Below are 17,727 nucleotides of genomic sequence, written 5' to 3'. Positions count from 1 at the left end.
ATGTTAGATTCAAGATGAAACTTTCCAAATGACTGTGCCCTACGTATTTTTTTAATGAATTTCTTAAAATTTGTAGTTCCATAAAGAGTTTACACATCACACATCTGGAAAACTCAGCAGAGACACTAAAAGAACCTGCAGGTAGTATCTGTCGAAATAAAATTAATAACGGAATTTAATTGTAAAAATAGTTTCGACTTTTCTTTCACTCAAATTTCGCTCAACTTCAACTAAGACACTCGAAAACAAAGCTTTAATCAATCCCTTGTTTCCAACGGCGACCGTTACTATTTATTTAAATACCAAAATACATGGATAAATTCATTTCGTCATTTTCCTTCTCAGTACTTATCGCACTGATGGCACGGCCGTTGCTGAATGCGTTGAGGCGTCCCAACCACAGACGGTTGGTTAACATTGTGCTGCCCCTCGACATAAGGAATCAATATCGGAACGTAGACAAGCTGTGGTGTGGTTTTCTGAGTACGCAACAGTTGAAGCACCGATTTGCAGCTTCCTTCGTTAGCGCTGCTGAAGACGGCCGGATTGTTCGCCATTCCTGCCAGAAGCATGTTCAATGTTACAACCTGCGAATTGACTGTTTCGATTTGCGCCAACAGTTGTGTTATGTTCAGGCCGAACTGCTGCGGACCTTGCGGGCCACTACCGCGTGGTTCCTCGTTCCGGACAGAAGAGCCACGAATATCAAACTGATCCAGATTTATATGCGCCGGGTTTATGTCTGGCAACGACCCAGACCAGGATGCTGGAGAACTATTCAACACAACATCGTAGTTTTCCGTCGCTTGAATGTCTTCAGAACTCAAGGCATTGTTTGAATCTACTGAACGGATTAATCTAATATATCGTATCAAGCACAAAAAAAATAGTTTTAAACCCACCGTATATCTGTCCTGGTTGCTGAAATACTTGGTTACCGGTATTTGGAACAGCTGTCGGGATGGTGTACTGTGTAGGCTGAGGCAGTCCCGGTTGGGGATATACTGGTCGAACGTGTGACGATGTTGCCGGGACTGGGGGTTGCACAACTTGCTGCTGTACCGTCGATGCCGATGAAGACAGAATATCTCCCAACCGAAAGCAAGAGTCGGGCAGATACAAGTCGTTCCAAGCCACTACCTTTTCATCATATTCTTTACCCTTCAGAGATCCATCCAATTTATTTCTATGAAAACAGTCACACAAAAAATATATAGGTTTCTATTTTCTAAATTAACATTCGAAGCAAAAATACTCACAAACTATCGGAAACGCGTTGTGTGAAAATCTTTGTGGGCCGATTGGGAAAAATGATTCGATAGCCCATACGGTCGGCTACATAATACACCAAATGTTTCTGGTTTGTTGGGTCAACGTAACCGTAACAACCGTACGTTACATCATCCGGACCTTTAACCTTATGTTGAAACTGATTACTTTCAGTATTTACATGATAACCATAATTAAACTGATCTACGGGGGTAACGTTATAACTTTAATGCGTTTCTGTTGATTGATTAGATTGATTATATTACCATTTCGGGCACTTTGTTGATGATATACTTCAGCATTTGGTTGCTTTATGTTGATGTTCATTTCAGCACTACACAACACAACGAGTGTTATGACGCCAAACTAAAAAAAGAACTTTTGTTAAAATTTACTGCAACTTCTACAAACATAGTCTCTACAAAATATTTTGTTGGTCCCATGATAGATACGAATGGTTTCCTGAACCGCAATCCTCTCGAGTCAAACTGTAACTGAAATGAAAATTGATACTACTTTGCGCTGCGTTCGGTGATAATCCGCACGGATGACCCAGTAGTACACTGCTGATAACGAGGCCTTGTTATTTTCTGTGTTTATTTCCTGGAGTATTTACGAAATTTTTAGTTACTGTGAAATCGACAAACATTAAATAGCGATGGGTGATCCCCGCGACTCCGTGGCTGGTCATGTCGGTCGTTTCGCTATCATGCGAACACAAAATAAAATTCGATTCCCCCTCAGGTCGAGGTCCTATTTGGAGACTCAGTGAAAAAAATATGTTCTAGTGGAGAGGGTTCCAACGGAATCTTTGGCTACCCTGGACGCAGGACCCTCACCAGATTTGCCAATAAATTTAAGTAGTAAATAAATTTCAATGGAGATGAATTCGCCATTGAAGTTCATTTAACGTAGGCTGACCAGACGTCCCGGATTATACGGGACTGTCCCGAATTAGGATGGCTTGTCCCGGATTACTAAGCGTCTCGGAAAGTGTCCAGCATTGATTAATTTTTTAATCGAAACAGTTTCTAAAGATGGAACATAGGAAACTATGTTACATTGCATGAAGAAACGTACTGCTGACACCGCTCGTCAGCCGGTGCACACTCTCCTCAGTCACTGCCCTGGCCAGCCGGCACCTCGAACTCCTCATCTGACCAATGTCGCTGGTGACTGTTCTCTTCATCTTCAGCTTTCGCTTCATTATTCCCTGGGGCCCTGGATATTAGCCGGGATAGCAAGTGGTGTACGCCATTATTTGCTTTTCGTTTGCGCTTCACCTCCTCCTGATGAAAATCTCTTTGCAACAAAACACAACAATCAAAACACTCACATAAACGTGGTGGGAAAGTGGCATTGATGATATTAAATTATTATCTGAAATTTTTCGGGAGAGATTTACGAATCTCTTCAGAATCTACAATCAGTAGATTCATCTTCGATGAAGTAGCAAGGTATTATAACGAAGTTTCTGAAGTAACAGGAAATATGAACCGAACTTTTCCGTTTTTAAAGGTTTATCATTCTAATAAAGGGTTTCAAGAAACCGACAAGAAGCCCGCAGTTGTGTGGGCTAATTTTCTCACACATGCGTACTCGTTTTAATGAACACACCGGCATAAGCATTCCTTTTAGATCCCCGCTTTTGTTTATTTACGCACTGCAACGACTTTTGCGAGTGTGTATTTAGCTACCCAGTCAACCATTTGGTTTATATATCTCGATTGCAACTGAGATATACGAAATCATATCTGAACGAAAAAGTTATATTTCACGTCATATAAAAACATATATGTACCAAAGTGGAGGCGATATACGTGCGAAAATTTCGACAATTATTTGTAATTCTATTTTGCGTAGCTTTTATAACACGCAACTAAATACTCCTGAATATATGATTAAGATATAATCAAATATTGCAATCGTCTATACTGCTTTATAATTCACAGTCATGAATTGTATATGAAGACACGCACGACTGCAAAACAACTTATTGTTCACTTCGATTTGACATACTCTAATCATTATACAATTCCAATGTGAAATTAACGTGAAAACGATTTAATGTGAACTTTCTATTACGATTTTGTGTTATCTGGGTAACAGCCACGGTCCTCGCTCTCGCACGTTATTCCAGCCTGAGCAACTGTTACTGATCACTCACGAGGACTCGCACTCCCACCCGCGTGTAGAATCGAGGGCGTAAGATGAAGAAGAAAACAAAAAGTAAAGAAAAATCTGTTTCGAAGTGCGTCGCTAGTCCTCACGGGCAGCTGGCTGCTCACGAGTTGTTTGCCTCGTGAGTGGTTATGCACAAAGACGCTACGAGACTGTACGTTTGCGAGTGTATAGGTAGTAGAATGTCTGCACACAGCAACGTCGGTTGTTTTTCGTTTGTTCTGGGGGCACAATTTTGAGAATTTGCGTGGAGGGACAAATTGGCTAGCACCGGTCCTGCTCATATCATAACTCTTTTTAAATAATCCGTCAGTCCCGCCAGCTTCTGCGCCGACGCCGATGGATTCTGCAGGGGACCGCACACAATTACTTTCATTTCTCCTCCTGCATGATGAATATCTCGAAACCACGTTATCCATTCAACATGTCTCGCATTCATCCATAAAAAATCTGATTAACGCAATCCACAAGGCTACAATTTTTTGACGCAGGATTACGTCAATCGATTCATAATAAATGTTGTAATTGTGCGATTTTTATTATAAGTTTGTTTTTCAATTGCTAAACAGTGGAAAGAATAAGAATTTTCAAGGTCAAAGCTTGGAAAAAATGATAGGGTTTTCTCTTCCCAACAGGTCATGCACGTTTAGGTATTTCCTCTGAACATAGACCAAGTTGATGTCCCAAAAGTAAACTTATATAAACTGATTCGTCAAACTATCTTTTTGGCAATCCTTCCCTCTTGATCCATTGTATCAATATGTCAATACTTATTAAAAAAATATGAAAAAAATCTTGTCTTGTATGAATGCGCAAGCGACAAAAAACTTGGGTTGTGACTTCGACCTTGACGTTCGTTCAACGTTCTCAGCTGCATTATTTTTGAAATTTTTGATAACAGAGATAATTTCAAAAAAGAAAAATTTTATTGAATTAAAGTGATTTAGATTTAGATATTTTTAGCCCTTTACACATGGCGAGCGTGTCATCTTCATCGATCTACCCTAAATTTACGAACATACTCGATCAATGTGTGTTTAGTTTGGTTACGGTTTTGCGTTAATCAAGGTATTTCAAATTTTGATTCAAATTATATTTATGTTTACCGGTTTAATTTCGCAATATTGAAGCGGACCCTTTTATAATCTATGCACCCGCAGCGACACTACCGGCGAGCACCGAAAACATACGTAATGATTTCACGATCAGAGATGCCATATGTGACGGTAATTCAAAAGCTTTGAAGACATTGAAATTCCAGCTTTGAATCTATCAGGAAATGCGTTTCATGTTACTTAAATCACAGTGAAAGGAGTGCTTATGTTATTTTACTGAACTCGTAGATTTTTTTTGCCCTTAGCTCAAGTTTTCTGTCGCTTCTGGCTTGAAAAGCTTTAAAGTAAGATGCAGACATTTTCTCTGCCCCGGTAAATAAAACCTTCCGAGAAACTTATCCGGCATCACTGCTCACGATGAACACGATCGATGACAAACATGACAGTCGACCAGTAAACGTGGTTCATTTCGCTGACGTTTCCTTGCGACGTGTAGTGGTTTCGTCGATACGTGGATTCGGAAAGTAAAAGCAGCAGAAAGTGGTTTGTGCTTTGTGGTTCGGCAGTAGAAACGGTGCTGGTTTGCATTTCGTGATTACCGGGGCTACTTGTAGCATTAGAAAATTTCACCTTCCACGTAAAGTTGTGTTATTTAGTTGTTCCAGGACTGCATTTTACGGAATACCGAACAAGCCGCTAGCAAAATGGTAAGAGCACTTCGGCAGGGTTAGCTAAAATTAGTTTTCAAATTTGGCTTTTGATTCGAAATACTTCTAGCCTGCCCCAGCAAGTTCCACATCGGTCGGCAGCGGAAGCCGCTCTCCCACGAAGCCATCGTCGGCCCCGCGAGCGAGTGCCGGAGGTTCCAGCAATCTGAAACAGAGGAAGACCACAAGCAGCACGACCGCAGCCCGGAATCGTACCACGGGCACCGGATCCGGTGGAATGTGGCGCTTCTATACTGACGATTCTCCCGGAATTAAAGTGTAAGTGTTTGTCGTTTTCTGTTCGAACTATGTAATTGGCTGACAGATTTCGCATTTTAAATTTACTATCCACCAAAGTTGATAAACTTTCCTTTGATGAATCTGTCACGCATATTTAGTGGGTATCGAAACTTATTTGCATTTTTTTTCTATCCAGTGGACCGGTTCCAGTACTCGTTATGTCTCTACTGTTTATTGCTTCCGTATTCATGCTGCACATCTGGGGCAAATACACCCGTTCTTAAATATCAACATCCTTAGAATATGAACATTCTATTTTGTAAGCACAGAAATGCATTCATACGTGGAACTCAACATTTACTGTTAGGTACGTCGATTATTGCTTAAAAGACGAGGAGAGTTAAATTATGCTTCCCATATAAATTTTTCCGTTGTGTGATATGGGAGAAAACATGGTACCTATATTCTATTCGAACCCATTTCAGGGCTATTAATTTATCACAAGCTTGTCTCTTCTGGCAGTCTAAGCATTAAACCATTCGAAAAATATATCCCTAGTTGTAAGTATGGAGTATAATTGTACGAAGCATGCTTTTCTTTGAAAGAAATTTTCTTGGTGTATTTCTAGTTCAATTTGTTGATTGTGGAATCATTTAGGTTAATTATCACTTGCATTTCCATCTAGATAAATGCAAAAACAACTTATACTATTGGTCCATTCCATAGATACATAAATGTTTTATCAGATGGGTAATAAACGTCCAACCTCTGCCTGTTTTGTTCACAAAGGCGTAGTCGATTTGAATGAGTTTTATTAGGTTTTGCAGAAGTCATAAAGTATCAAAGTCCGAGACTCGCAAGCTCACTTCAACCTTGGAGCGCTCAATTCCTCGATCCATGATGGTCTTATAAACAGTCATGTCGGTTTGTTAGAAACTCTACGTTGCTACGTAATCTATCACAGTTGCTCGCTATCGGATCTTGTTCTCAAGCAGTAATTAGTAGCAGTAAATGTCTGAATGAGTTGTCTGGTACCTAATTCACCTCCTCGTGATGCTGGGTAATGCGAAATGAAGACGAAAATTAAGCATTTTTACTTCTAATGATACTAAATGAGTCTGTCTTGCATCCTGGGAGACCAGATTAAAATATTTTGCGGGCTGTGCAAATTAGTTAAACAAATATTAAATAATCCATTTGAAAGAAAATTTGATGATATTCAAGCATAGCTAATATACTCTATTCTGCATACCGATCCGAGCCGATTCCGATCACAATCAACTGTGTGTTATAGCATACACGTCGATCGTAATTCAGAATACGGTTTCTGATCGAGATAGATCCGATCGGGTGCAGAATCGTGGATCTTTCCAATGCAACTGAGAGTTATCAAATCGACACAGCCTTTATAGAAAAATTTATATTATTAAATTAACGATTAAACAGTTACGCTGAAATACAAGAGTTAAGTATTAATTGGATGATATCACATGCATTCCCTCAGTATTTAAATCAATTTTGAAAAAGACGCTTAGCCTGTAGGAGGCGGTTTTGAGATTTTCACCAGCAATTTGGGATTTCGGAACAAACGAAGCAAATGAAAAACAAAATGAGAATTACAAGCAGCGGCCAAGCTGTGGAGTCACCAACGTGGGAAGATGTTAAAAAGTGATTAGGAACTGATTTAGTCTTACTTACTCTATATGCAATAAAAATTGACTCGATTGAGCCAATGTCAAGGTATTGGTTCTAGTCAACATGCAAAACATTTTCGTGTATTTCCATTTATTAAACAGCATCGAACCGTGGTGGCTATTGTTGTGTCAAGAATTTCTCTCCACTATACTTGGTCTTGGACCACTCCTCGCCAATTCGTTGACACATGTCTCGACACACGCAGGTCGGTTTCAACCTTGTCGAGCCATCTAGCTCGTTGGGCTCCTGGTGCCGGTGGGATTCCTGAAGAGAACAGGTTTCACTTCATCTGATCAGCTTTTCGTACATCTTCAGCTTTGTGCGGTGGCGTATGGTCCTTGACCCAAGTGATGTCTTGCGAAGGGAAAAGTAAATCCACCTTTCAGCTTGAATATGTCGTTGCATCTCCTTATTCGTATATCCCAAATATACGAACTCATCAACCGCTTCCAGTCAATGTCATCAATAGTCAATAATCAATGTTCGTGGGAGGCAAACGTTGTTTTCTCTAGAGCCTCTTCCTGCCATATATTTGGTTTTTGACGCATTGATTTGTAACCCAATCCTTCTAGCCTTCGTTTTTAGTCTGCCGTGTTTGTTTCCGCCGTTCAAATGTTTCTAGCTATGATGTCGAGGTCGTCTCTGAAGGCTAGGAATTGGCTATCTTTGCAGTAAATCGTTCCTCGTTTTGATGCCCGCTTGCTGGATCTCACCTTCAATAGCGATGTTAAATAACATACAGGACAGTAGTTGATCCCCATGTAACAACCCTACGCCATTCGGAAAGACTCGAGAGTACACCCGAAACACGTACGTAGCACATCACACGCTCCAGAGTGGCTTTTGCAAGTTTGTTCGGAAACCCGTTCCCGCGCATTATCTGCCATAGTTGTTCGCGCTCGACTGTATCGTATGCTGCCCTGAAATCTATGAAAATATGATGCGTAAGCACGTTGTATTTCCGACATTTCTGATGAACTTGTCGGAGAGCAAAATTTTGATCCGTAGTAGCTACTTAATTAGTTACTTACTTAAGTGGCTTGCCGTCCTAAGACAAAGCCTGTTGAACAAAGCTTCTCCATGTAACTCGGTTGAGGGCTACCGCTCTCCAATTCCTCGGACACCGGGTACTCTCCGCCAGATCTCGCTCCACCTGGTCTAACCATCTTGCTCGCTGTCCTCCTGGTCGTCTTGTTCCTACCGGATTTGAGGCGAACACCATCTTTGCAGGGTAGTTGTCCGGCATTCTTGCAACATGCCCTGCCCATCGTATCCGTCCAGCTTTAGCCACCTTCTGGATACTGGGTTCGTCATAGAGCTGTGCGAGTTCATGGTTCATCCTCCGCCTCCATACTCCGTTCTCCTGTACGCCGCCGAAGATCGTTCTTAGCACTCGTCGTTCGAAGACTCCGAGCACTCGCAGGTCTTCCTCGAGCATTGTCCATGTTTCATACCCGTAGAGAACAACCGGTCTAATAAGCGTCTTGTACAGGGTGCACTTTGTACGGGGACTTAGTTTGCTCGACCGCAATTGCTTGTGGAGCCCATAGTAAGTACGACTTCCGCTGATAATACGCCTCCGAATCTCACAGCTGGTATCATTGTCCGCCGTTACCAGTGAGCCAAGGTAGACAAATTCATCGACTACCTCAAACTCATCGCCGTCGATCAATATACTACTGCCCAAGCGGTGTCGTTCGGCCTCGGTTCCGCTGGCCAACAGGTACTTTGTTTTAGACGTATTTACCTTTAACCCAATCTTTTCTGCTTCGCGCTTTAGTCTGGTGTACTGTTCAGCCACCGCCACAGATGTTCTGCCGCCGTAATATCCATGTCATCGGCAAAGCAGACGAATTGACTAGATTTGTTGAATATCGTGCCCCGCGTGTTGATATCCGCTCGGTTCATAACACCTTGTAGCGCAATGTTGAACAGCAGGCATGAAAGACCATCACCTTGACGAAGCCCTCTGCGTGATTTGAATGAACTTGACAATCCACCCGAAATCCGAACACAGCACTGTGTACCATCCATCGTAAATTTAATCAGTTTGATGAGCTTCCTGGGGAAGCTGTTCTCGTCCATGATTTTCCATAGCTCTTTCCGGTTGATGGTATCATATACGGCTTTGAAGTCAACGAATAAATGATGCGTGGGAACTTTGTATTCACGGCCCTTTTAGAGGATTTGCCGCAGTGTAAATATTTGATCCGTTGTTGATCGTCCTTCAACGAAGGCGGCTTGATAAGTTCCCATAAATCTATTCGCAATTTGTGATAGACAGCGGAAAATGATTTGGGACAGCACTTTATAAGCAGCATTGAGAACGGTGATCGCTCGATAGTTCTCACAGTCCAACTTGTCGCCCTTTTTGTAGATCGGGCAGATAACCCCATGTCTCCACTCCTCCGGTAGCTGTTCCGTATCCCAAATTCTAACAATTAGTCGATGCAGACAAACGGCCAGCTTTTCTGGTCCCATTTTAATAAGCTCCGCTCCGATGCCATCTTTTTCAGCTGACTTGTTGTTCTTTAGCTGCATGATGACCTCCTTAACTTCGCCTATCGTTGAGGCTGGCACCTCTTCCCCGTTTGCTGCACCGTCGAAATCGCTTTCCCCGCCGCCATGGTTTTCCGCCTGGGCGCCATTCAGGTGTTCGTCGAAGTGCTGCTTCCACCTATCGATCACCTCACGATCGTCCGTCAGAATACTGCCAGTCTTATTCCGACACATTTCGGCTCGCGGCACAAAGCCTTTGCGGGATCCGTTCAGTTTCTGGTAGAACTTCCGCGTTTCCTGAGAACGATGCAGCCGCTCCAACTCTGCATATTCCTGCTCTTCCAGGTTGCGCTTTTTCTCCCGAAAGATTTGGTTTCGCTGCATCTTCTTCTGTTTATGTCTTTCCACGTTCTGACGTGTGGCAATGCGCATCTTGGCCGCCCGCGCAGCGTTCTCCTCATCCATCACCCTCCTACATTCATCGTCAAACCAATCGTTCCGCTGATTCCGGGCCACATATGGAGCTCTCCTGGATCCGTAGTAGCACGGGCCGCTTAAAGCCCGCCTGATACTGCCCTGCGAAATCGCTTGCTAGTGAGAAACGGTGACGTGAAGAAATTAAGGAGAACACCTTGTAGGCGGCGTTGATCAGCGTAATGCCGCGATAATTACAATCCAGTCGATCACTCGTTTTGTAGCTGGGACAATCCATTCCTTCAATTTACTCCTTCGTAGTTTCTCCTCCTCTCAAATCCTTGTATTTATATAACGAAGTTTTGTGCTAGTGATTCAGGCGGCTCTATTATTTTTCGCCGGATCTCTTCAAGATCGGTGGCCGGGACTTTGTTATCGCATGTAGGCACTCCTAGGTTTACATCCGTTCCGTATCCTTCTGTAATATCGCCATTGAGATACGCATTGAAGAATTACTGCTTCCACCTGTCGACCTCAAACTCGTTTGTGAACAGACTCTCGTCAGGCTTTGGTTTGTGTCCTTGACGAGAATGGTTGACCTTCTCATAGAATTTATGTGTACAAAGCCCCCAGTTCGTTGCTCTACCGCTCTGGTAAAATAAAGCCTTGCCGCTACGGATCCTCCACATCTTCTTGTCTTTGCGAGAGATCTACGGCAGTGCCACGATGCCGAACTTTCAAGGTTCTAGCTGTTCCAGCAGCATCCTGTCGTCACCCACGAAATCTAGCGATTTGGTTCTCCACGTTCCAAGCATCCATTCCATGTTCTTATTTCGTCGCCTTTGTTAATACCGAATGTATCGAGTAGAATTTCTCTGATTGTTCGCAGCTATTTTGGTTTTCGTTTTAAGTTCCCTAATTAGGGCCACGCTGCCGAGTCTCGTGCTTGACAGCTCCAGCTCTTAGCTATAGTGCCGCGAGAACACATTTCTTAATTCAGCCGCCCGCACTATGCCATGAGCCGCTCGTGACCAGGGGTACATCCGCTCACTACGCCGAGCCATCAAAAGCCGCCTCTGACCTGAGAATAGACGCCCGAGACTGACAAGGCGATTCCTCGTTGCTACCCTCAGCATTTGTACGAGTACCTCTTTCGCTGTTGGTATACGATCTCCGTTTCCACCGAGCTTGGTTACCCGGCCTCCGCTAAGGTTGTTCGTATTCCGCCTGGTCCCACGAGGAGGTACAGATAGAAGTTTCTGGATAACAAGCTAAGGGTTTCATTCTCCAACCATTCACTAGTCATTCTATATTATATTCGTCAAATTAATCCCACCTGGCCTCAAGGTATGACAATGGCCTAACAAGCCAGTCGTCGCTTGTTCGAATCTCAGCTGGTAGATGCTATTGGAATCAATAGGTTCGTATCAATAGCCCCGTAATTGTCCTGTGCTCCAACAACTTGCTGCGAAATCTGTCGAATAAAAACAGAAATTTCATTCTATCGGTCGCTGTCTTTTGACGTCCACACTCTACGGTCTATGAGTGTTAGTTCTCACGCTCAACCCAGCCAGCTCAATTTAATTTATCTCAGGATCGGCAGCCGACCTTTGGAGGACTCATGCAATCCGGAACTTACCCGAAATGAAGCGGACCCACCATAAGGCGTCGAAGAACGGAAATGAGTGGAATATTGGCTCGTATTTAAATATAAATTGGGAATTGGCGTATAAGGATTGGAAAGTTTCGACTGCTGAGCTTAAAGATTCAAAGAAACGGGCGTTCTGCAGACTTCGTAATAATGTAACTCTTCTCGTCCGACGTAGCAAACAGGAGAGCATGAACAGGATCATTGCTACTTGCAATTCATCAAGCGTACTCTGGAAAAAGCTAAAAAATCTTGGGATTGGGAAGCAGAAACAACAAGATTGCCATTTTGATCCTAATGAAATCAATGCCACATTTGCCAAAAATTTCACATCAGCCGAAGTTCCTTTTGTTACACAAGGACGTGAATCAGAAGACTTGTTTGCTTTCCACGAAGTACAGCCATTTGAAGTTGTCAACGCTATTTTTGAAGTGAAATCAAACGCTGCTGGTGCCGATGGAATATCAATAAAATTTGTAAAGATAATCACTCCACCTCTTCTTGATCACATTTCATTCTTGTTTAACAAGGCTATTTCTTCGTCGATTTTTCCAACTCTTTGGAAGGATGCCAAAATAATACCATTGCAAAAGAAAAAGAACGTGAATTCCATAGACAACCTCCGACCGATTAGTTTGTTGTGTGGGTTATCGAAAGCATTCGAAAAACTTTTGAAGGATCAAATATGTGTTTACCTAAAACGACGTAATCTACTGGCAGATCGACAAGCAGGTTTTAGAGAGGGTCAAGGAGTTAGCACTGCTCTATTAAGAGTGTATGATGATATTGCCGTCGCTGTCGATAGAAAGCAGAATGCGCTTCTTGTATTACTGGATTTTTCCAAAGCGTTCGACACGATTTCGCATCGACGGTTATGTATCAAATTGTCATCCTGTCTACAATTCCATTATTCAGCTACAGAACTCATTCGATCCTATCTCACAGGAAGGACTCAATCTGTGATTTGCGGTAATAGGCACTCGAGTAAACTGGCTGTGACATCAGGGGTGTCACAGGGGTCCGTTCTTGGTCCTCTACTTTTCTCTATTTACATTAACGATTTACCTAATGTCTTTCGGCACTGTAGTGTGCAAATGTTTGCAGATGATGTTCAGCTGATTTGTATCAATCCCAACGTCACAATAGAAGAGTTGATCGGGCTTATCAATCATGATATTCAACATGTAGTTGATTAGGCGAGAAACAACTCTTTGAAACTGAATCCTGCTAAAACCAAAGTAATGCTGTTTGGACCAAGGAGCTTACCCATATCGACACTTCCAGGAGTTACAATTGAAGGTTACCAAATTGAGGTAAGTAGTGAGTCCAATAACCTTGGGCTTGTATTTCAAGACAACCTTCAGTGGGATAAAGCGGTTTCTGTACAATGTGGCAAAATTTATGCCTGTCTCTGTACACTGAGGGCAATATCGTACTATCTACCTCAATGGACTAAGATGCAGCTGTTCAAGTCCTTGATTTTACCACATTTTACGTTTTGTGACATTGTACACCTAAACATGAGTGCTGCCATGACTTCGAAATTGGAAATAGCTTTGATTGACTGCGCTAGATTCATCTTCAACATAGATCGGAGAACCTCAGTACGTTATCTGCAAAAACAGCTTTTGGGATGTCCTTTCCGGTGTTTTTATGCCTTAAGATCGTGCTTGTTTCTACGCAAGGTTTTAAAACAACGAGCTCCAAACTACATCTTCACTTAGCTGACGGCACCGCATAGTCGTAGAACTAACAACTTGGTGGTTCCCGTGCATTCTACATCGAAATATGGCGAAACTTTCTTCGTGAGGAGTGTGGTATACTGGAACATGTTGCCTCCTGAATTGAAGCTACTTGATTCGGAAGTGCTGTTCAAGAAAGGCTGCTTGACATTTTTCAATCAGAGAGATTAAAGAAGAAGAGTTTGTGTAATGTTTATAGAAGGATTTGTGTTGTTAGTTTAGTTTAAATCATAATGCTCACGTAAATGACTTTCTAAAAGACTTTGTCTTATGTCATGTATTTAAAGTAAATAAATGGTGAGAGCACAATTTGCGATTCTCACAGTCACCTAGGTGACCCCGCTCACCTGGGTGAATGTACAAATCAAACGGGGAGCCGTTAGGTGAGGTGAGGTGACTGTGAGAATAGGGCGCGGGAGAGAAGTAAGGTGAGGTGAAGTGACTGTGAGAATAGGGCCCAATTTCTCTAAGGTGTGTTCTGGAATGTCTTCATACTCCCAGCTTGAAATTCAGAAAAGCCTGTATGAGGTGTTACATTCCGTTTTATTTTGTGTAAATATAAAATATACCAGGCCAATAAAGATACGGGTATTGCGAAACGACTAAAACACGGTAGGCCACGTAGTAAGTATGCCGGATGAGTGAAGCAACAGCAATATTTATCGAAGGGCCCGATAGAGGCCGACGACTTTGAGGCAGACCTTGTTCCCGTTGGATAAGCGCTGTTAGCTGGTGTTAGGGGTGGCTCGGTCCTCGACCAACAAATGTGGAGATGTATCTTTAATTCGACACTGAATCGATAATCAGCGAACCCAGCAAACCATAAAAAAACTGAAGTCAGGTGGAAAGAAGACTCCTTTTATTGTGGATTCAGCAATAAGCGAACCAATGATCAATAATAAATCGGCTATGAAGAACTGTCGGTTATGAAGGGAAATATATGAACTTCGACTACCCTAATGAAATGCACAATAAATCTATTTTATTACCGTGCATTTCGTAAAAGTAAATTTTATTATTGTGGGTTGATTGAAAAAATAACGACTGCTATAATTACCGAAACGCTCTTCCCATCAATTGTATGGACATTTCTCAATCTCACCAAGATAAAAAATAACGCCACATTTGTTAAGCAGTTCCAAATAGATACGTTTATATGAAAAGTATACAGATTACATGGTTTTTCCCTCTACTTATCCAATCCACGAAAAGGTTTAACTTAGCTATTTTATAACGGTATGTAATGTTTGTTGTATTTTAAGGAAAGAAGAAACTGTCCACACGGCACACGACGGTCGTGGCTGCCCGTTTTCCAGCGGCCTACACAAGATCTACCAGTAGTGAATTGTGATTTGATTTTCATATTACGACATTTAAGCGCCCGATTCGTCCCGATAAATGATGACGGGTTTGTTTTCTTGCTATGTCAAAGTTTGATTAAAGTCAAGTGCTGTTGTTGAAAAATCTAATAGTTAAAACTGTCTGCGTTGTCTAGTGTTTAATAGGTATATCAATAAATTGTAGTAATTTGTATTTATATGGTACGATTAGATACGTTTTGTTTTCCGTGAATAATGATTGATTCATCAGTTCAATCATATCTATGTGCTGAGGTGAACGTAAATGAATGAATTTGTAGCGAAAACTTAGTTCTGTTGTTAAACACTAATTTTCGTATGCATGGTAATACTCCAATATGTACTATAGTAAATTGATGTGAAGCGACAAAGCAAATAGATTTAGATTTTTCAATTATCGGCTGACATTTCGTTGATGCTGTTGTTAATCTCGAGCACTTGCTTCACAAATTCCACATCCTGTACGGCACTTGCCAGATCCGTCATTAATGCAGTAAGCTCGGCCAGCTCCATACGCAGTTGGGGTGCCAGATGTTCCAGATGAGTCATTACGTTCTCAGGGATCTGGGTGAGATAAAACATACACGGTTTAATTTGAAAGTCGTTAAAGATTTCTAGTACGACCTACCTTTTTGGAATCTTTAAATGAGGAGAACTTGAATTTCTGCTTCACTTGTGTGTCGTTGGCACTGTCGTAGAACAGCGTAAACTGGGCTTCACTTGGATTTGGAACGATCGGAAAATATACTCCAGCACAGACACGGCCTTTAGCATCGCGGGACAACAGCGAGCGGAAGTTGTAAACTAAATTTCTACGAACTGTCACATCGATAGCTGTCCGGTAGGGTCTTTCCATGTAAATTACTGACATCTCGTACTGCTGCTTGCCTGCGCGTGTCATGCGTTCCGTCCAGGTGATGTAATTAGAGCAGTGGTTACTGAATACGTAGCAGTACTCCCGTTTGCTGTGTGGTTCATCTGATTGCGTAAACCAGCCGGTATGCGGATAACATTGATCTTTCATTACAGTTACAGCGCGTGCCACATGATAGCCAGGATCGAGAATTAGCACACCTTCACGCCCTCCGACCACGACGCGCATGGCCACCAGGGCGTGCTCCTTCTCCAAATTTGGTCCGGCATACTCGATGTTCTTCTCTTCGCAGTGAGCGACGTAGGATTCGGATTCCTCGACTGCTTCCTCGCACGAGACCAGATAACAATGTTTGGCTATCTCCGGATGGTGTTCGGCTAATCTGTGGGCAAACGAAAGAACAATTTTAGTTTGTAGTTTTTATTTTAAATCCGATTATGCTATAAATCGATAACCGTGCGTCACCATTTTTAGCAGAACCGATGGAAACGACTGGTTAATGGAACAGAATTGGTGCATGCTTAGTTTTTAAAATGGTTTACTGAACCGTCGTTTTTGCCATTTTGCAATGTGTATAAAAAGAAATGTTTTGTTACTTAAAATATTTACCTGGACACAATTTCCATCCCCAAGCTGACGCACATGTGATGCCGACGGTTGATCGGTATCTTATAGTTTTGGAAATGTGTTCTAAGATCCTGGCTGGCACTGTGAGTGCCGCGGTATGCCTTGTGAAAATCCACAAAGTTGTTCGCTGTATTGTAATGAGTTTCCTCCAACATCCGCTGTAGTTTCGTTTCAATCAGACCTATCAAATCTTCATACTGCCACACCTTCTCGACAATGTACGGTTCGGCCGGTTTGGTCGACCACTTCGGAAGCGGTAACGGCGAATCGATCGGCCACGCTCCATTGGTTTGGTCAAACTTGGCCAGGTTGTAGCGGTCCTCGTCGAGGGTCCACCCGAGGCCAGTGCCGCCCCCGGCGGCAGCACCCGGTATCGTGTCCGTCACATTGTGGCTGTGACTTTCCGGTTCGGTCAATCGTCTGGTGGATTGGCCGAAGCCGCTGCCCAATGGAGCCGAGGCCCAAAGGGATAGTTCACTGCACGCAACGGCGAGTCAACTTGGCCATTCGTTGCCCCAGCGGCCAACGGTTGGTACATAGGCGCCATCCTGACGTTCGACGCTAGTGAATGAAATAGCGCTTGCTCCGTTAAGATCGCTCCGGCCCTGTACTTTACCAGTCAGGCCCGGTTCGTCCCCTTTTATTGTTGTTGATTTTTCACGCTCTGCAAATGAAAATAGGAGAATATTGAGTTCAGTTCTTTCACTACGAATTTTAGTGGTTTGTTGCTAACACAGTGGCAGTCATACCTGGCGAGTTTTATTCAAGAGGTTACAAGAGAGTTTTAAAAACAGAAAAGAGAGAGGGAGAGGGAATTTAGAGAAAATCTTTAATCGCAGAAACCTGCAGTTTTCTCAATGGATGATTCACCAGTAGCTTTCGTAGTATTTTACGTCAAATAAGGTACAAACATATGTTTTTATGGATGTGTTGGATACTCTGCTGTTCAGCAGCAACACAAACGGTACGTGATAACTGTGCTTGTAATATCTTGTAACAAACCGTTCGTGCCTGGAATGCAAAGTCAGTATAGAAATCAAAGTGTGTTGTGTAGGAATGGTAGTAAAAATATGTATGTCTTTCGTTTGTGGTTTGTAGGTACATCGCTACTTGGAACAAACTTGCTGCTGCACAGGCAGTGTTATTATACAAAGACATACAAAGCAATCGTTCAAGGTGATAAGCCAGCATAGAATTTCATAACAAGGTGCTCGTTCCACATTCAAGCTTTGAACATAAGCAGCCATTTTTCACTCAAGCTCAATCCACAAGCTGTATAGAATAGACTCGTCAATTTGTCTGATTTGTGACAGTGATGAATTAAATAGACAGCATCCCGACGACGACTATTGAGAAAAAAATTATAAAACATTTGCTTTCTCGCAGCTTTCTTTTTTTTTTGGTTGAAAAGTGAGATG

General features: G+C 42.5%; 3 protein-coding genes across 4 annotated transcripts; 1 reads left to right on the top strand and 2 right to left on the bottom strand.

The window, feature by feature from the left end:
- Nucleotides 1–257: 257 nt before the first annotated feature.
- Nucleotides 258–1,752, bottom strand: LOC128738166 (uncharacterized). Of its 2 annotated transcripts, none has more exons than XM_053833081.1 (5): nt 1,692–1,752; nt 1,536–1,635; nt 1,260–1,473; nt 903–1,186; nt 258–844 (listed from the first exon to the last, which is right to left on the bottom strand). In XM_053833081.1, exons 1-5 carry the CDS (start codon nt 1,710–1,712, stop codon nt 342–344), a joined length of 1,122 nt encoding a protein of 373 aa, XP_053689056.1. In that variant the 5' UTR covers nt 1,713–1,752; the 3' UTR covers nt 258–341. The 2 variants fall into 2 exon arrangements, with proteins under 2 accessions (XP_053689056.1, XP_053689057.1); XM_053833082.1 differs by having other exon boundaries at nt 258–841.
- A 3,266-nt stretch (nt 1,753–5,018) lies between these two features.
- Nucleotides 5,019–6,034, top strand: LOC128738169 (protein transport protein Sec61 subunit beta). Its single transcript, XM_053833085.1, has 3 exons — nt 5,019–5,212; nt 5,283–5,491; nt 5,649–6,034. Exons 1-3 carry the CDS (start codon nt 5,210–5,212, stop codon nt 5,734–5,736), a joined length of 300 nt encoding a protein of 99 aa, XP_053689060.1. The 5' UTR covers nt 5,019–5,209; the 3' UTR covers nt 5,737–6,034.
- Nucleotides 6,035–14,586: 8,552 nt separating this feature from the next.
- Nucleotides 14,587–16,783, bottom strand: LOC128738168 (uncharacterized). The gene is made up of 3 exons (XM_053833084.1): nt 16,292–16,783; nt 15,437–16,064; nt 14,587–15,372 (listed from the first exon to the last, which is right to left on the bottom strand). Exons 1-3 carry the CDS (start codon nt 16,462–16,464, stop codon nt 15,199–15,201), a joined length of 975 nt encoding a protein of 324 aa, XP_053689059.1. The 5' UTR covers nt 16,465–16,783; the 3' UTR covers nt 14,587–15,198.
- Between the last annotated feature and the right edge of the window lie 944 nt (nt 16,784–17,727).

Source organism: Sabethes cyaneus, chromosome 2 (assembly GCF_943734655.1).
Source record: "Sabethes cyaneus chromosome 2, idSabCyanKW18_F2, whole genome shotgun sequence".
Classification (NCBI taxonomy): domain Eukaryota; kingdom Metazoa; phylum Arthropoda; class Insecta; order Diptera; family Culicidae; genus Sabethes; species Sabethes cyaneus.
The sequence above is the reverse complement of the archived record's forward strand: the minus strand, read 5'-3'. Positions and strand labels throughout refer to the sequence as shown.

Bases quoted from the DNA above. Each gene is read 5' to 3' on its own strand.
- LOC128738166 (XM_053833081.1), bottom strand. From the start codon at position 1,712: ATGGGACCAACAAAATATTTT. The intron at 1,636-1,691 runs GTAGAGACTATG...TTCTTTTTTTAG, and splicing joins TGGGACCAACAAAATATTTT to TTTGGCGTCATAACACTCGT. The intron at 1,187-1,259 runs GTGAGTATTTTT...CTGTTTTCATAG, and splicing joins CAACGCGTTTCCGATAGTTT to AAATAAATTGGATGGATCTC.
- LOC128738169 (XM_053833085.1), top strand. The intron at 5,492-5,648 runs GTAAGTGTTTGT...TTTTCTATCCAG, and splicing joins GATTCTCCCGGAATTAAAGT to TGGACCGGTTCCAGTACTCG.
- LOC128738168 (XM_053833084.1), bottom strand. From the start codon at position 16,464: ATGTTGGAGGAAACTCATTACAATACAGCGAACAACTTTGTGGATTTT. The intron at 16,065-16,291 runs GTAAATATTTTA...GTTTGCCCACAG, and splicing joins GGGATGGAAATTGTGTCCAG to ATTAGCCGAACACCATCCGG. The intron at 15,373-15,436 runs GTAGGTCGTACT...TATCTCACCCAG, and splicing joins CATTTAAAGATTCCAAAAAG to ATCCCTGAGAACGTAATGAC.